General features: G+C 35.9%; 1 protein-coding gene across 7 annotated transcripts in view; it reads left to right on the forward strand.

Annotated features, from left to right (window-relative positions):
* The first annotated feature begins 6,532 nt into the window (after window positions 1-6,532).
* LOC109007342 (rho GTPase-activating protein 7-like) overlaps window positions 6,533-17,591 on the forward strand; it is a 47,131-nt gene continuing 36,072 nt past the window's right edge. For 3 of the 7 annotated variants that reach the window (XM_018986978.2, XM_035690209.1, XM_035690207.1), the window contains exons 1-4: window positions 6,533-6,646; window positions 6,747-6,952; window positions 14,219-14,255; window positions 15,876-15,952. In XM_018986978.2, coding sequence (XP_018842523.1) covers window positions 6,845-6,952; window positions 14,219-14,255; window positions 15,876-15,952 — 222 coding nt within the window. In that variant the 5' untranslated portion in view covers window positions 6,533-6,646; window positions 6,747-6,844. Of the gene's footprint in view, window positions 6,953-14,167; window positions 14,256-15,875; window positions 15,953-17,591 lie in introns of all 7 variants that reach the window. The other 4 variants (XM_018986977.2, XM_035690208.1, XM_018986982.2 and 1 more) reach the window with 3 other exon arrangements.

A 17,591-nucleotide genomic window follows, 5' to 3' on the forward strand; every position in this document is an offset into this window, starting at 1 on the left:
TAGTGATGAGCTTGAGGCTGAAAGTGTAGACATTCAAGGTAATGTGAATGTCGAAGATAGGGTCAATGTCGAAGTCGAAGATGGAATGAATGTGATTCCATCTTCAAATAGTGTCCGTTGGAGCCATTTATTGGTATGGTATTTAAGGAGGTCGAAGATGCCCAAGCATTTTATAAGGCATATGCAAGGCGACAATGATTCACAATTCGGACGAATCATACTCAATTGTCGAAAGATGATAAAACCCTTTGTGCAATAGACTATGTTTGCACAAGAGAATGATTTTGACAGGTAAGTCGAAAAGACACAGATCGAATAATGTCTGAACCTGCTGAGACAAAGACTGAATATAAAGCAATAATGAGAATAAAGAAAGATAGTGAAAAGTGGATAGTCAACAAATTTGTGGTTGGACATAATCATATTTTGCTTATACCGAAAAGTACTAGTTTCCTTCATGGACATAGAGGAGTTAGTAAAGTACAAAAAAAACTTATTATGACCTTGAATGAGTCCGGTGTACCGACAAGGAAGATAATGTCAGTGTTGAATAAAGATTCAGGTGGTGACTTTAATGTCGGTTGTATTGGGAAGGATGTAGAAAATTACTTGGTAAGCCAAAGGAGAAATATATTTGAAGAGGGGGATGCATAAATGTTATATTCATACTCTCTTGATCGACAATTCAAAGAATCTGGGTTTGTGTTCTCCATGCAAGTTGATAACGATGGGTGTATGAGAAGTTATTTTTGGGCTGATGCGAGATCAAGAACTGCATACTAATATTTTGGAGATTTTGTTACATTTTATGCTACTTACTTAACCGATATTTATAAGATGCCATTTGTGTCATTTTCTGGAGTTAATCATCATTATTAGACTATAATGTTTGGGTGTGCCTTGTTAGTTACTGAAACGGCGGAATCATATACATGATTATTGAAAACATGGCAAGAGGTAATACTTGTGAGTGTCCCTTCAACTATGATTACCGATGATGACAAGGCGATAACTAAGGCAATTGTTGATGTACTCCCAAATACAACTCATAGGTTGTGCTTGTGGCACATTTTACAGAAGTTTCCCGAACACTTAGCCTATGTATATAACAAATTTCTCGACTTTCAAAAAGATTTTCATCATTGCATCCATGATACAATTACTACTGATGAGTTCAAGCAAGAATGGGCTTTGATTGTGGTAAGTATGACCTAGGAGAAAATACTTGGCTGCAAAATCTTTACAGCCGATGGGATAAGTGGGTACTGGCCTACTTGCGTTCGACATTCTGTGCCGATATGTCAATAACTCAGAGGAGTGAAACCATGAACAAATTTTTCAAAGATTATGTTCGTTCAAGCACTATGGTTAGTGACTTCGTGCATCAATATGAAAAAGCCATAGGTGCACGTAATTTTAAAGAAAAAGAGAATGATGTCCAAACAAAATCTACGTGAGCAATAATGAAGACACTTTTAAAATTGAAGAGGAGGCGTGAATGATTTATATAAGAAAGCCTTTCATGATCTTTCAAGATGAGTTGTTTAATAGTCTACGGTACCAAGCAAGAAAATTGTATCTGATTGGTGAGACGTAGACATATGGAGTGACAATTCATGGTAAAGAAACACCTCTTTATCATGTGACATTGGAGGGTAATGGAGAACATGCTACATGTACATGCCATGTGGGAGTTTATGAAGATTCTTTGTAGGCATATTTTATGTGTTTTTGGCAAGAAAACGAAGTTAAATAGATTGCCAGATCATTATGTTCTAGACAGATGGACTATTAATGCTAAGAGTCGACTCATTCCCGACATTCCGTGTTGTGATGACCAAGTGAGACTGGAACTAGATGAGCCTATGATGAGAAAAAATAAGTCAATGATACAACTTTATGAATTGTCGAACTTGCATCACAGTCAGCAGAAAAAACACAATCATTTTCACACTTGCATTGGAAAAGATTCACAAAGAGATGCTTGCAATGGACGAGCATGTAGAATGTTCACGAGCAGTGCCGGCCAATGATGATCAAATATTAAGAAGTCAAGTTGTATCGAACTTCTCACAAAAGGTGTAAGATCCTCCACGGGTACCCACAAAAGGGCGCCCAAAATCTTTGAGAGCGAATAACCCAAAGGAAACACAAACAATAAATAAAAGATGTTGTAGCATTTGCAAGAATAAGGGACATGCTAAAAATAATTGTCTTTTAGTGAGGTATAATAGCCTTGTAGTTATTTATATTTTGTCGCTTTGTAATTAAAGAAGATAATAAAGTTTGTTGTTATTTTTGTAGGGATTTTGGGCCAACAACTGACAACATATCAGAACATTTGGATTCATAGTGCACCTTTTATTATATCTTGTATGTAATTTATTCCATATTCTCTTTAGCTAAATTAAATTGGTGGGATTATTTGATAGCACACAAATGTCAAACTTACTCTTTATTTGATGCAGTAGGACGGCGAAAATTAAAGGTTTTGAGTCAGACGAGGAGTAGCTGAGGAAGGTATTCGAGTCATTTGAAGGAATCTATGCCATGGGCCTTGACGTAGCTCTTTTGATTTTTGACCTTTTGCTGATAAATAGAGACACATTTTGATTGACTGTGTAAAAACTGCATCTTTGTAAAAGGGCATTTACTTTACATTTTAAAGCTTAGTTATCTTTGTAAAATTAATTTTCTGGTGCAGAAATGGTCTCATTTTAAAGCTTAGTTATCTTTTTATGTTTTTGTACATGTCTCTATGTGCTGAAATGGTCTCATTTGCTTTTCCTTCTAAATAAAATGCACTCACCATTTACGGAGAATCCCATCCTTATTTTTGCTTCTATGACAACAAGATGGAGTTGTCTAGAAGGCATTAAAGTACTTTATGACTTTGTTTTGTTGAATTTATGCTCTTCTTTATATTGCAAAACGTATATTTTCATAAATGCGGCAATTTATTTTCATTGCTTTGCATTTCTAGTAATACAACACATCATTTACTTTAAAGCTAATCTGCCTCTGTTAGCAGTGAAATTATATTGTTAAATCCACATCTTAATTAGTGCCCCGTGCAGAAGAGAACGAATGATGTGGAGAAGAACTTCCAAAGCACATCATATGCAAAGACCTATAGTGTAAAGCTGGAGAAACTCTACTTCCCGAAACATGCATGATACAAAAAACATTACTTATAAAATGCATTCGTTTAGTTACCCTTTCAATCCACGGGTTACATGAGTCGTAGGACTGACCGAGATACATTGTAATTATTTAGATACATAAAAATTACACCACAAACAATAATAAGAAATAACCATGATAAAATTAACAGTTTCAAGGCTCTGTTGTATTTCTTCTCTATTGCTTTAAATTTGGATTCTTCTATGCGTAGCCGCTCATGAAGTACCCTGTCGTTCCTCCATTCAGCTAACTCCAATGCCATCTTACATTAGCTATTTTGTTCACTTTGAAGATCAATCCATTCAAAAAAGTCACATTATTTTTTCTTTTTATAGTTTGGACAATTAAAAAATCTTCTACAAAAACTATTTGCTTTTCCATAAATCCGTAACTTCGCTTGGCAGCCACAAATCACAATAGCAAAGTGGTCTTTCCAAACTACCTTGGTCTTCCCATCTTACACCCCTAGAACTTGACCCGGACTGAGAACCCGAACTCTTCATGTCCTATCATAATATTGAAAGCAGTAACTGAAAATCATGCTATTAAAGAAAAAAAGCCCTTAGTAAGAAGCTATGTTAACAAAAACACATATGCTGACAATTCAGTAACAACTTATAAAGTACATCAAACACATATAGCTCAACTTAACATGCTATGTATATGCTGGCAATTCATATTGACGTTTGCAATAATTTAGATAAGGAACTGCTTGAAAGAAGAATGAAAAATGCATAAAAGAAATGGATGTTAAAGCCAATTCCAGGAGAGTTATTTTCCTGAGAAAGTTAGCCAAAATTCTGCCATATCAGTACATATACATATTGTGTATAATGAATTGACCACATAATACAGCTCAAAATTTTTTTTGTAACTTGAGAACCTACTACTTTGTCAACAGAGAGTATTGCTTGATCACACACAAAGCAAAACAAAAAAAGCCTTGACCCAAACGTTTTATCAAATAAGAATAAAACCAGAAGACATTTTATTAAAAGCCACAATTTATGCAGTGGAATATGATCAAACACGAGTCGGCTACATACCAGAGAATATTCCATGAGTAGCAGCGGCGTCAAATTACGTTGAGGAGTAAGGGCCGTGCGAGCGCGACTCGGCTCCGAAAGGGCTGATAACAAGTAAAATGCAAACCAAAAACAGAATTAATCCAAGAGACCTAGGTTACAACCACAATTTGCAACGTTTGTAGGAGTCCTAAAATATACTGATAAAATCATACCAAAGACCTAGGTTAGGGTAAGGCATACCAAAGAAAAAAATATTCCACAAGTCGCGGTGGCGTCGAGGGACGTTGAGGAGTGATGGCTGTGTGACTCGGCTGCGAGAGGCCATGCGACGAGGGCTGCCAAAGGGGGTGCGAAATGGTGAGGGTTTTGTGCTGCGAGAGGTGGTGCGAAATGATTAGGGTTTGCGAAATGGGAAATTGGGGTTACTGCGAAATGAGAAACTGTGGAGAGGAAAAACAAAGAGAGAAGAGGAGGTGAGGGTTTGGTCTGTGAGAGGTTGTGCGAAATGGTTAGGGTTTGCGAAATCGAAAATTGGGGGGATTGTGAATTGGGAAACACGATAGATGAAACGTTCTGAGAGAGGAGATCTTACGAAATGGGAAGGATCTTCGGAAAAGTGGGGAGGAAAAACAAATGTGTTTGACAATCTGATGCTCTGCTTCCACACAATACTTTCTATAGAACTCTACGTGTCACAATGTTATTCGGGGGCTGTTATTTGCTTAAAACAGCCCGACCGGTTTGCAGGTTAACTCATTTACAAAAACAGATAGAGAACAAGGTTACATGTTCAAAGTAAATTTTTATTTTTTAAGTTTTTAAAATCTGTCGTTTTGGTGCTGAATTTGTTAGAAAGATATAAATTTGAGTAATGATTTGTATAAATTTTAAAAAAATAAGTCTTACAATTTTTTATTTTTATAAATAAGTAAATTTTATCATAAAAAAATATAAAAAATTATTTTTAATTAATGAGACCCACTTATTTTATAAACATCTGTACAAAAAGTTGCGTATTTAAGACAGCCTTCCTAGAATTACTTTATAAATATAGAGCAGCGGTGCAATACAGACAGACGTCTTTCCTGCTGTTGCAGTTTGGGCTCCACTACATACGACTACAGATCATTATTCAAACAAAACGACGATATCAACAATAGCTGCTGATCAATTATTATAATAAGGAAAGTGTTAGTATGCTGTTTGAGTTTATTTGTTCATTTTGATTATTTATGTATTTATTTATTTTATTTAATAATTAAGGAAGTGATTTTTAATGGATTGATGTATTTTTTTTTAAAATATTTAAAAATATTAAAAAATATGAAAATAAAAATAAGAAAAAAAATAAAAATAAAAATTTGTGCTAGGCGGCACGCCCATCGGTCATTGGTGGGCTGTAGCCTAGCATGACTCTTATAATAATATAATAATAAGACTTAATTTAGATTTGTATTCAGAGTTGATATCAGTTCATCTAATTTTATTTTATCTAATCATTATAATTTTTTTAAATTTTTATACAAAATATAATAAACAATTTAATTTTTTCAAATTCTAAAATAATAATAATATTAAAAAATAATATTATAACAATATTTTATTCAACTTTAAACTTTCATCTCAACTCATCTTATCTCAATTCACTATTCAAATTTTACCTTAATATTATCCCACAACTTCTACAATTTTAGTTCTTTTGCCCTGATTTTTTATAAAGCAAACAAGGTAAAATACTCATACACAAACTATCTAAATAATATATGAAGTGAAAATATTAAAAGTTTTTATTCATTTGAGAATATAACAATGTTTGGTATAATTTGATTTATAAAATTTAAATTTATAAATTATTTTTATAAGTCAAATTTTATCACATCAGCAACATAAAATGTGTATTATTAATAATAAGAGACACACTATTCTAAAATTTTTATAATACACATTATTTATATGATATAATTTTATTTATAAAATTTAAATATTAGAAACTTAAATTATATTATGTGAATGATATGTAGTGTAAAAACTTTATAATAGAATTATTTTAATAATATAAGAGTTATTTTACTATTAAATTAGTGTATAGAGTATATTTAGATTTAAAATTTCTAATTTAAATCAATCCTATAAAGATAAACCTATTTTCTATTGAATTGAATTGAACATAATATTTTCTTGTCTGTTAATTGGGTTTTGATTTGGACTGTAGCTTGACTACAGACAACCCGATCTCCTGTGGCAGTCTTTCCCTGTCAACCACTGTATGCATTCAGCATTCGGGAGTAAAAGTAGTTGAAAAGTAGCAGCGGAGAGAGAGATATATAACTGCTCGCTCCCTTCTCCACCTAATAACCCCACTCTCGCTAAATTATCGCAAGATAAATGACAGAAAAATTATAGAAAAAATTGCCCGGAAGATTGTTACTTTTACTGTAAGAGTGTGTGTGTGTGATTCGGTTGGTGCATTTACTTTACGCTTCTCCGATCAAAGTTCCAGTCTTGGAAGCTCTTTTAACTCGCTTTCCTTGTCAGATCCCGCCGATTAGTTTCCGCACCACTCGACGCCCCGATCTGGGTGTTACATTCATGCTAGACGCAATGGGGGGCTGTCAACGGTTCTTTTTGTGGAAATGGTGACGATTTCGGCCGTGAGTTTGATTGGGTTGAGCACCATTTCGATGTCGTATGAGCGGAACGAATTGGTGCAAATGTCGGCTCCTTCTACGGCTTCAAACAAGGTACGGATCCCCTTGGTGTACCGGTCTGAAGTTTATGGTAATCAGAAATTTATAGTAGTCGGTCCACTTTCCTCATAGTGCATTTACTTGAATCGATCTTCTTCTGTGACTGTGAGAAAAGAAGAAAATAAAGTAATCCGAGTACGAATGTTGTGCTAAGAAAGGAAAAAAGGTCCGGATCTTCTGATTAGTATTAGATGAATTTCATTTTGGTCATTTATTGTGGGCAGCCGAACAGAATTCAATTACTTTTAGGTTTGGATATGTAACCATTTCAACTCATCTCATCTAATTAATTTGATTTTTCCAAACTTTCAAACATAATACAATAAACTATCAAACTTTTTCAAATTTCAAAACAAAAATAATATTAAAAAATAATATTCTAATAATATTTTATTCAACTTTCATTTCTCATGTCATCTCAACTCACTATCCAAACTAGGCCTCACTTTGTTTGATTTTCTTACATGATTGTTTACTTGGCATTTTTGTGTACAAGCATTGCTATAGGTTCTTATAACTAGGTTGACATGGAGAGTTTTTATGAGAATCTTTTGTTTCTTATATATAGAGATAGTCAAGTTGAATTTTAAAAGTACTTGGTCATTGAGAAAGTCATATTTTATTATAAGCAAAGAATTGAGTTAAATAAATTGATTCACATGCATGCAAATTAAGATAGAGAAATGATTTTTGCAGTCATAAAGTATGCAAGTTTGCGCACTCCCTTTTGAAAAAATTGGTTAAATTTGACACCCACATGAAAACATTATTTTATTAATGGTGGACCCCTTTTTTTTTTTTTCAAAAAGAGTGCGTGGGGCTTGCTTATTCTATGAGTGTATTTACCATTACTCATTAGGGTATGTTTGGCCACTACTATTCTTTACTTTATTATTATTTTTACCTAATTTTCTACTATTCATTACTTTTCACCTACTTTTTACTACTATTCAATATTTTATTATTACTTTTTCATTACTTTTTCACTACTATTCACAAACATTCTCAACACTTCTCAACACTTCTCAGTACCCAAACGTACCCTGATATCCCATTAGGAGAAGCTTTGATATTGAGAATTTTTTACCCACATGCTAATCAACCTATTAGGATCCCAATTTTAATATTTTTTTTCCTCTCAATATTGGCAAAATCTGTAGGGCTTGATTACATCTTGTATTCTTCCCACAACAACATACATATATTTTTTTTATAAGTAAGAAAGACAGTTTTATTAATACGAATGAAATAGGCGATGCCCATATTTCAAAAAGTATACAAAAGAAACACCTAAATACGTTCTAAGAAGAAAATAACCACAACAAAAAATATGAGTAGAAGCTCCATTAATCACTAAAGCAGAAAACCAGAGCAATAATGTGTGCACAAAAAAGTTCGAAGTTCCTCCAAAGTGCGCTCCTTATCATTGAAACACTGCTCATTGCTTTCCATCTAGATACACCACATAAGACACAAAGGAACCATCTTTCAAACCGCATCCACTTAAGAGCAACCATGAAGCCCGTTCCAACACACAAGAAGATTTACCACGCTCAAAGGCATCACCCAAGTTGTGCTAAGTTTTGTAAAACATACTAAGTTTGAGGTTGGAGAGGGTGCAGGAATTCGTTTATGGTTTGATGAATGGTGTGGTGAGAGAGCCCTTCATTCTATTTTCCTGGTTGTTTTCAGCTTGGCTGGAAATCTGCAGGTTGCTATTTTAGAGATGTTGAGTCGTGCTAATGGGACTGTGCATTGGAATGTTACTTTCATCAGAAATGTACAGGGTTGGGAACTTAATGAGATTGCAGATTTTTCAGTTTCTTGTATTCTATGAATATAGGAGGAAATGAGAGGGACCGAATGTTGTGGAAACATAAGGGGAGCAAAAAATTTTCTGTTAAATCTTATTATAAGGTTTTGTTTGGTCATCAACAATTCTCTTTTCTGTGGAAGAGTATTTGGAGGGCGTTCATGCCGTCTAAAGTTGCTTTTTTCACTTGGACAGCTACACTTGGGAAAATTTTGACGATTGACAATTTAAGGAAATGTGGCATGGTTGTTACGGAGTGGTGCTTCATGTGTAAGAAAAATGGTGAATCGACTAATCATTTACTCTTACATTGTGAGGTGGTTAGGGAGTTATGGGTTGGGGTTCTTAGTGGAGTTGGGTTGAGTTGGGTTATGCCAATGAGAGTGGTGGATCTACTCATTTGTTGGAATAGGAGGCACATAAGCTCAAAATTGGCAGTGGTGTGGAGGATGATTCTCTTGTGTATTATGTGGTGTTTATGGATAGAAAGGAATGAGCAGTGCTTCAACGACATGGAGCGAACTGTTGAGGATATCTGGAAATTGTTTGTCTTCTTTGCTGCAGTGGTTCTCGGCTATTGTCCTTAAGGGAGGAAATGCTCATGAGTTTTTGTTTTATTTTCAAGTTTCTAGAATGTAATTAGGTGATTCTTTTGTATACTTCCTGTGTACATGGGCTTCGCCTAGTTTCATTAAATATGTTTTTCTTACTTAAAAAAAAAAAAAGGCCCCAAGTCAAGCCGGTTCTACAAAAAATTCCGTACCACAATGACCTTGCTACCTCACAATGCAAAAGTAAATGATCCACCGATTCTCCATGCTTCTTACACATGAAACACTAGCCAAAACAATAAGACCGTGCTTCCTCAAATTGGCCATTGTCAAAATTTCCCAAGAGAGGCTGTCCATATGAAAAAAGCAACTTTGGAAGGCATATGAGACCTCCAAATACACTTCCAAGGAAAATGGGGACTATTCTGAAATGTCAACAACTTATAACACGATCGAACTTTGAACTTTTTGCTTCCCTTGGACCTCCACAACATCCTATCCCCATCATCACCACCAAGCCTCAAAGAGTATAAAAAACTGAAAAAAGCTAAAACTTCATCAATTTCCCAATCCTGTACAGCTCTAGTAAAACAAACATCCCAATGAAAAGAGCCATTATAATGAGCTAACATATCTGAAATAGAAGCATAGCTATAAAAAACCAGATGAAAGATGACAAGAAACACCCTTTTGTGGGCTTGATCACCATACCAAATATTAAACCAAAAATGGATCCTAGGTCCCTCTCCAACTGCATAATTAACATGGCTTACAAAACTCTCCCATCTCTTTCTAATGAACTTCCATAGATCCACACCATATGCCCCTTACCTCATTAGAACACCATCCCCTCAAACACTTCCATATTTACGACCAATAACCTTCCTCCAAAGCGACTCACCTTCCACTTGATATCTCCATAACCATTTCCCCAGCAAAACTTTATTAAGGATCCTCAAATTACAAACCCCTAAATCTCTATTAAAAATAAGAGAACAAACTTTATTCCAACTAACCAGATGAAACTTCTCAGGAAAGCACGAAATAACTTCTCAATCCGGTTGGCCACCCTTGTAGGCAATGGAAATAAATATAGAAAATAAGTGAGAAGATTGGAAAGGGTACTCTTGATTAAAGTAATTCTGCCCCCTTTTAATAAATACTACCGTTACCAACCAACCAACATTTTCTCAATTTTCTTAACAACCCCTTCCCAAATAGCATTAGCTTTAAAAGGCGCCCCCAATGGAAGACCTAATATTTCATTGGCAAAGAAGCAACTTTACAACCTAAAAAACTCGTCAAACTAATAATGTTGCGCACCACCCCCACTGGAACCATCTCAGACTTTCCAAGATTCACCTTAAGGCCTGAAACGACTCAAGAACATAAAGCGTGCTGTGCTGCCGTTAAAGCCTGAATTTGGCCATGATCCGCATTGTAGAAAATAAGAGTATCATTTGCAATAAAAATATGAGAAAGTGTGATGGACCCATTATTAACATTTCCCACAGAAAAGCCATAAACCCCCCCCCAAACGGCTGGCTCTAACAAAAAGAAAAGGGGACAAAGGGTCCCCTTGTCTAAAAAATAAACTCTGAAAAATCCTCCATTGCCGAAAGAAGACTAACTTCTCCTAATATCTCACTTGGGGAGCGAGTAATGTTGAAATCCTCGCTCATATACCACATCACATCCCAACGATAATACAATCCTGTCAATTCCTCCCACAAAAGTCTCTTTTCCCTATCCGAATTTGGCCCATAACTGCCCACATAGGCTCACACCCATCCATTCTCAACATTTTTAAAAGAACAAGCTACAGAAAAATTCCCAATACACCCCTTCATGGACTCCACCACTCGTGTCCCACATCAAGAGGACACGTAACTTTGTTTCTTGTAAACACACTTATATCAACCTTCCAACTACGCAATAATGACTTGATACGAAGACGCTTGTTTGGATCATTAAGCCCCTTAACATTCCAGGAGAGGATGGGCTTTATAAGAAAAACGAGACCCCCTCCCTTTCAATCTGTCTCCCCCTCCACTCCCCTCCTTATTGTCATATTTAATGGGGCACTTTAATCTTTTTAATTCCATTTCTTTCTTTGAAGCTGATTTCAAGGCAAAGGAACGTCCATACTTGATAGTAATTAGAAGAGCCTTGAATTTCTCTTCAAAACCATCACAAGAGATCCCAACACGGGCTTGAATCTCATCAACCTTTTTTAGAACCCAACCCGAAATGTTGGATGAAGTTGGACTAGGAGGAAATGTGCATAAAGGTCAACCTCATTCCCATTAGAACAGTCCCCATCATGTAGGACCATTTGCAAATTTGAAGCATTCGAGAGCCCAAGGGAGGACGGCCTTATGCACAACTCTAGAGTTTAACAACTCCTGTGGGAAAGCCCCTTTATCCATCCCCAGTTACTGAGGGACTTCAACAGGAAACAAGGACGGATCAACCATCAGAAGTGATTCCACAGAACTAAAACCCTTGACAAACGGGACTATAGACAAAACCGAGTTACCTTCCTACCCAACCACCGCCATCCATAAGTCATCCTGCAACAAAAACTCCCCTTCACTTTCTGGCGACATTTGCCAGACACCGACAATGGAGTCTGTGCCAGCCCAATCGATGACCAAGCCCATGGATGAGGCAATAAGCCAGCCTCTAAACCCACTGAGCCCATGGATGAGGCCTGGCCCAATTCCACCCATTGTATCATGGATCAACCTTCTCCTTCATGTCCAATAAATCTCTCTGCATGGCCAATAACGAAAACCCGTCTTTATCCCCTGTCAAGCCTCCCTTGAAAAACCAACCATCGTCCTTGGGGAGATGAAAGGATTGTAAGTCTAGCTTCACAACGTCCCTGCCGGTCAAGCCATGAACATCCCGATGACCCTTTGAACTACCATGAGCCACCAAATTCAGTGGCGGATTCTTCGAGACTCTCCATAAAAGAGCCCTTCTTTCTTGAAAAGTGTAGCCAAGAGGAAAAGCCCTCTAATTTGCTCTGTTATCCAAACCCGAAACAGAGGAAGGGGTAGCAACGTCCCTAAGCATTGCTGCAAACCGCCTCCATCCCTCACCCTTTGTCCTTCCGGGACTGTTGAAACCACGCCTCACCTTTTCCCATACTCAGACAACGTCAAAAAAGGGCCATACGTGTTATGGCATTGCTAGGCCAACAAAGCCTGATGCCCTTGTCTCTGAATCTTGTAAAACTCTGAAGAACCAGTCGGCGGACCGCAAACACCCACCACTTTTGCCAACCAGTCCACAATAGATACATCACCAGTGATGAACTTGGTGACCTTGCGACTTCTCTATGTAATCCACCACCACTAACCATTTATGCGTTGAAAATAAAAAATCTTTGAGTCGATTAAGAGCTTCTGATTCGAGCCCATCACAAGAGAAATAACTAGAACCAAAAATACCCAAAATGTAAGATACAAAAAAAATAAGAAACATAGATGAATGCACGCTATCATTAACAAAACCCATACATAGGGACGAATGCATGGGGGGCAGGGAGGCCCTGACCACATACCAAATTTTATTTTATAGGAATTCATCTTCTATAAAACCTTGTACACCACCTATAAAAAATAAAACCTTGTACACCACTTTTTATATTATTTATTATTTATTCATTTATTTATTTTTACATCTACTTGAGTTTTATACAATTGTTAATTAAATACTTATATGAGCTTTGAAAATTTCTTCTTTCTTTAAGCTTTATTTTAATTTTTGTCGTTATTCCCTTATTTTGTTTTTTATTTTTGAAATTTACTTCAAGTGCTACAAAAATCCTTCAGCCTGATTGCTTATTCTAGCTCCAAAATGTGTGGCCCCACTGGATTACAATGTTGGTTTCATTCTTGTCCTTCCAGCCCCAAATTGTTTGGTATAGGCAGTAGAAAGTAGTTGAAAAACACCAATATATTTGCCTTTTAATTTTATGTTGTTTAATTTGGTAGCTTTCGTAGATCATTATACTTAAGATTATATCTTATGGATTTTTTTGATAGGTTTGGCAATGGTTGTTCTATTTTCTTTGACTATGAAATACTTTTTTTCTTTAATATGTAAGTTAATTTTATTAAAAGCACAAAGGGGCACTACCCAATGTATTTGTGATTTATAAAGGAGGGGTGCCTAATTTAAAAAGCGAAGGGAAACAAAAAGACATAATCTAACTAAGAAGTAAAGCTAGAACAATCATGAGGAACCTTAACACATAAAGTGTTTTTAGCACAGTGGATCCGAGAAATTATGGCGTCTTCCCAGAAGATTTAAAATTCCACACATTGTGCTTCTTCCACACACCACATTACTCGCAAATGGACCATCCTCTACAGTTCCACACAACAATGACCAAGATCCTAACATCTAAGCAACCCAATAACTCTACCACCCTTTGAGGCATGATCCAGTCCACACCAAAAAGATAGAAGGCTGAAGCCCCAACTGCCCTAGCTACATCACAGTGTAATATAAGATAATCTATTATTTCCCCACTCTTCTTGCATATAAAATGTCAATTGTTTCACTATAATTCTCCTCCTGAAATTATTCACCAGTGTTTTTAATGGAGCCAGTTTACATGACTTTCTTGTATCACTTTCTTGCTCCTAACTTGTAATAAGGTGTTCTCGGTTGTATACTTCCTGTGTACTTTGGCTGCCTATTGACCAGTTTAGTTTCAATAGAATTTTATATTACTTATAAAAAAAAATCATCAGTGCTGAAAATCTAATGCTCTCTAATCATGCATATGCTTTTTCATCATTTCTTAATGTTAAACTTAGTTTTATTCAGCACTAGGCAGGTGGTGATTGCTCCAGTTTCTAACACGAGATGATTGGACAGGTTTTCAAGAGTGGTCCGCTTTTCATATCTTCAAAAGGTTGGTCACAAAGTTTGTTTTGCCTTTTCTTTCTTTATTTTTGTTGCTCAGGTCCTACAGTTTTATTTAGTTATATAATTATCATATATATGTTTTGTTGCATCGCTTTTGTGTGACTATGTCGTTGTAATGAACTCCAATTGCCCAGGGATGGAATTGTTTATAAAGAAATAATTTATCCATCAGAATTTCGGAACAAAATCCAGACTAAACCATTTCTTAGAGCTTCCGCTAGTCTTTACTTACATCATTTAGTGCAAAAACTTATAATGTCCTTATCAAAAGCTTAAATTTGTTCAATGTTGTGAAAGATTTAGTCATTTATTGGGAAATTGTGCTTATTTGCGGAAATGGTGCCTATTTGCATCTTGTGGTGTATATGGAAGGAGCGAAATGACCGGACGTTTGAAGACAAAGAATGCTCTATAGAGGAACTTAGATCACATTTTGTTAGAACATTATTTTTATGGGCATAGCTGTAGGTTTTAATGGCCTTGGCATTCATGACTTTCTTGTTTCTTTTTCTTCTTCCTAGATAGGTGCTAACTCGTGTATACCTTCTTGTGTACTTGGGCTAAGCCTATTATTATTAATACAATCGTTTACTTATATAAAAAAAAAAATTTATTGGGCAATTGTCAACACAAATATTAGATAGACGTCATACTTAAATTTTAACTTGCTGATGATTGCTGCTTAGATGTTTAGCAGATGGCATGCATAAATGTGAAACAAGGATATTTTAGGAGCTTTTGTATAGTTTGTCTTTTATGAGAAATAAAGTCATTATTAAAGAATAATGAAATAGAATGATGAGAAATTGTTCAAAACAACAAGGAAAGAAAATATAGATTTAAAATTAAGTGATTTTTTTTTTTTTCAGTTGATGCATTATTGATTGAGAAAAAACTGATTCAAGTGAACTTGGATTGCCTTTCGGCACTTCTTAATGAAAATTCTGTTACTGATTGAAAAAATGATTCCCTCCAGACCGAAAGAGACACTTTCCTGAATTTGTGAAGGAAAATGTATCTCATATTTTGTAAAATGGATTTGGGTGAGAAGTGTACAGGTCTCTTTTGGGCTCACATTTGTATGCAAACTCTCTTTTTTCTTTTTATTTTTATCTACTTACTGAAATCTGCCAAAAGAATTGTTGTAACAACCTGCATAGGCCAGTGGTCTGGGGTTGAATCCCTTCTGAAGAATTTCTCTTCTGTCAGTTTTTATGCTGTTGTCTGTCTTTATGAATTAGCTTTTCACTTGTCATTGCCTCGGGTTAGGGAAATTCATTGGCCAGTTTACTAATAGCACAATCTTTTTGGGGTAATTGGTTTACCAACAGTGTTTAATCCTTCAACTAGTGTTGGGTTTCTTTTGGACTATGAATTATCCTTAAAAAATCACATATGTCCTATGGATCCTTCTTCTTATAAAATAGTTGATGTAATGATTCCCCTTTGTGTGGAATAATTTTTACAATATTGGATTCCGCTTGTTGATTCCTTTGGTGGAGGAATTCTTTAAATATTTTTTTTGATAAGTTTTTATTTTTTATTTTTTTGATAAGTAGGAATTCTTTAAATATTGCTTATGTTACTTTCTGTTGGACTTCTGCAGGAATAGGCTGGAAGTCTTGGAAGAAGCGGTGGTTTATACTCACACGTATCTCTTTAGTTTTCTTCAAAAATGATCCTGTTAGTACAAATAATTTCTTCTTTCTTTTGTTTTGGGGGAAGTTAGTATGGTTATTTACTTTGCCCATTTTTAGTTTTATTTGTTTTTCACTGTTCTACGATGTTGGTGTTTGGTGGATTGTGTGTTCTTTTTTATTACTGGGGATGCATTATAGAATGCTTGCTCATAAGAAAAAACTATTGGAGAATGCTATGTAGCAAAATGCCACACTTGCCGAATTGCAGAATACTGGGAACACATCGAGTTTCAAATGCAGCTTGTGCCCAAAGCCATTTGGTTGAGTGCATGCCCGCCTTTTTTAATAAGCATCATATATCCTATACTTCAAAACAAAAAAGAAACTAAAAACAACCTTATATAATGCTGCCAACTAGACAGAAGAAGATGTGCTTGAGAGGCTACCTGGACTCAAATCCTGCTTAGGAATCTTCACTTTTCCACAGAGGAATTTTTTTTGATAAGTAAAAGTAAAACTTTATTGATAGGAATAGGCATAGCCCAAGTACATAGGAAGTATACACAGAAAATGCCTAAGTTCCCCTAAGCACTAGTCAGGAATTCAAACAAATCATGAAAACTGTCCTCATTACAACTAATGCCTGAAGCCCATGGAAATAAAGTATTATAAAAGACTCTCTTCAGCTCGTCCAAGGAACACTCCTGGTCTTCAAAACACCTCTTATTTCTCTCCATCCACAAACACCTCATAATGCAAAGGGGAATCATTTTCCACACAATGACAATGTGAGCATTTCCCCTAATCCTTTCCAGCACCTAAGAATATCCATAACTCTTCCAGGCATAACCCATGCCACAACAGTCCGGTTAAAGATCTCATTCCACAAGAACCGAGCCACCTCACAATGTAACAAATGATGATCCATGGATTCCCCATTTTTCTTACACAAGAAACACCAATCCATAATGATGAGATCACGTTTCCCCAAATTATCAGTGGTGAGCAATCTCCCAATAGAAGCATTCCATACAAAAAAAGCAATCTTAGGAGGGACCTTACACTTCCAAATAGCCTTCCAAGGAAAATAATAATCATTAGAGTCTCCCGAGAGAGCCTTGTAATGGGAGTGCACTGAAAACCTATTACTCCCAACCGGAATCCAAATCATCGTATTCTCCATCACATTACCGAATGACATAGCATACAAGGAATCGAAAAAGTCAACAAACATTCCAAGTTCCCAATCATGAGCTGCTCTAAAAAAAATTGACATTCCAATGGAAAGAACCATTGGAACACACCAACAAATCAGCCACCACAGCCTCTTTATCGCTAGAAATCTGGTAAAGAGACAGAAAAATACGAGCCCTTGTACCACACCAAACATCATGCCAAAAGTAAACACTCTGACCATTTCCAACCGCCAACCTAAAAAAGTTGGAGAACCTCTCCCATCCGGAACGAATGTTTTTCCACAAACCCACACTATATGCCCCCCTAACTTCATTAAAACACCAATCCCCCTTCAAGCTCCCTGTATTTTGAATTTATAACAACTCTCCACAGGCCTTCCCCTTCCTGATGATATCTCCACAACCATTTCGCCAAAAATGCTTTATTGAAGGTCCTCAAGTTGTGCACTCCCAAACCACCACAAATTACCGGAGAACATACTTTAT

This window comes from Juglans regia, chromosome 5 (assembly GCF_001411555.2).
Source record: "Juglans regia cultivar Chandler chromosome 5, Walnut 2.0, whole genome shotgun sequence".
Classification (NCBI taxonomy): domain Eukaryota; kingdom Viridiplantae; phylum Streptophyta; class Magnoliopsida; order Fagales; family Juglandaceae; genus Juglans; species Juglans regia.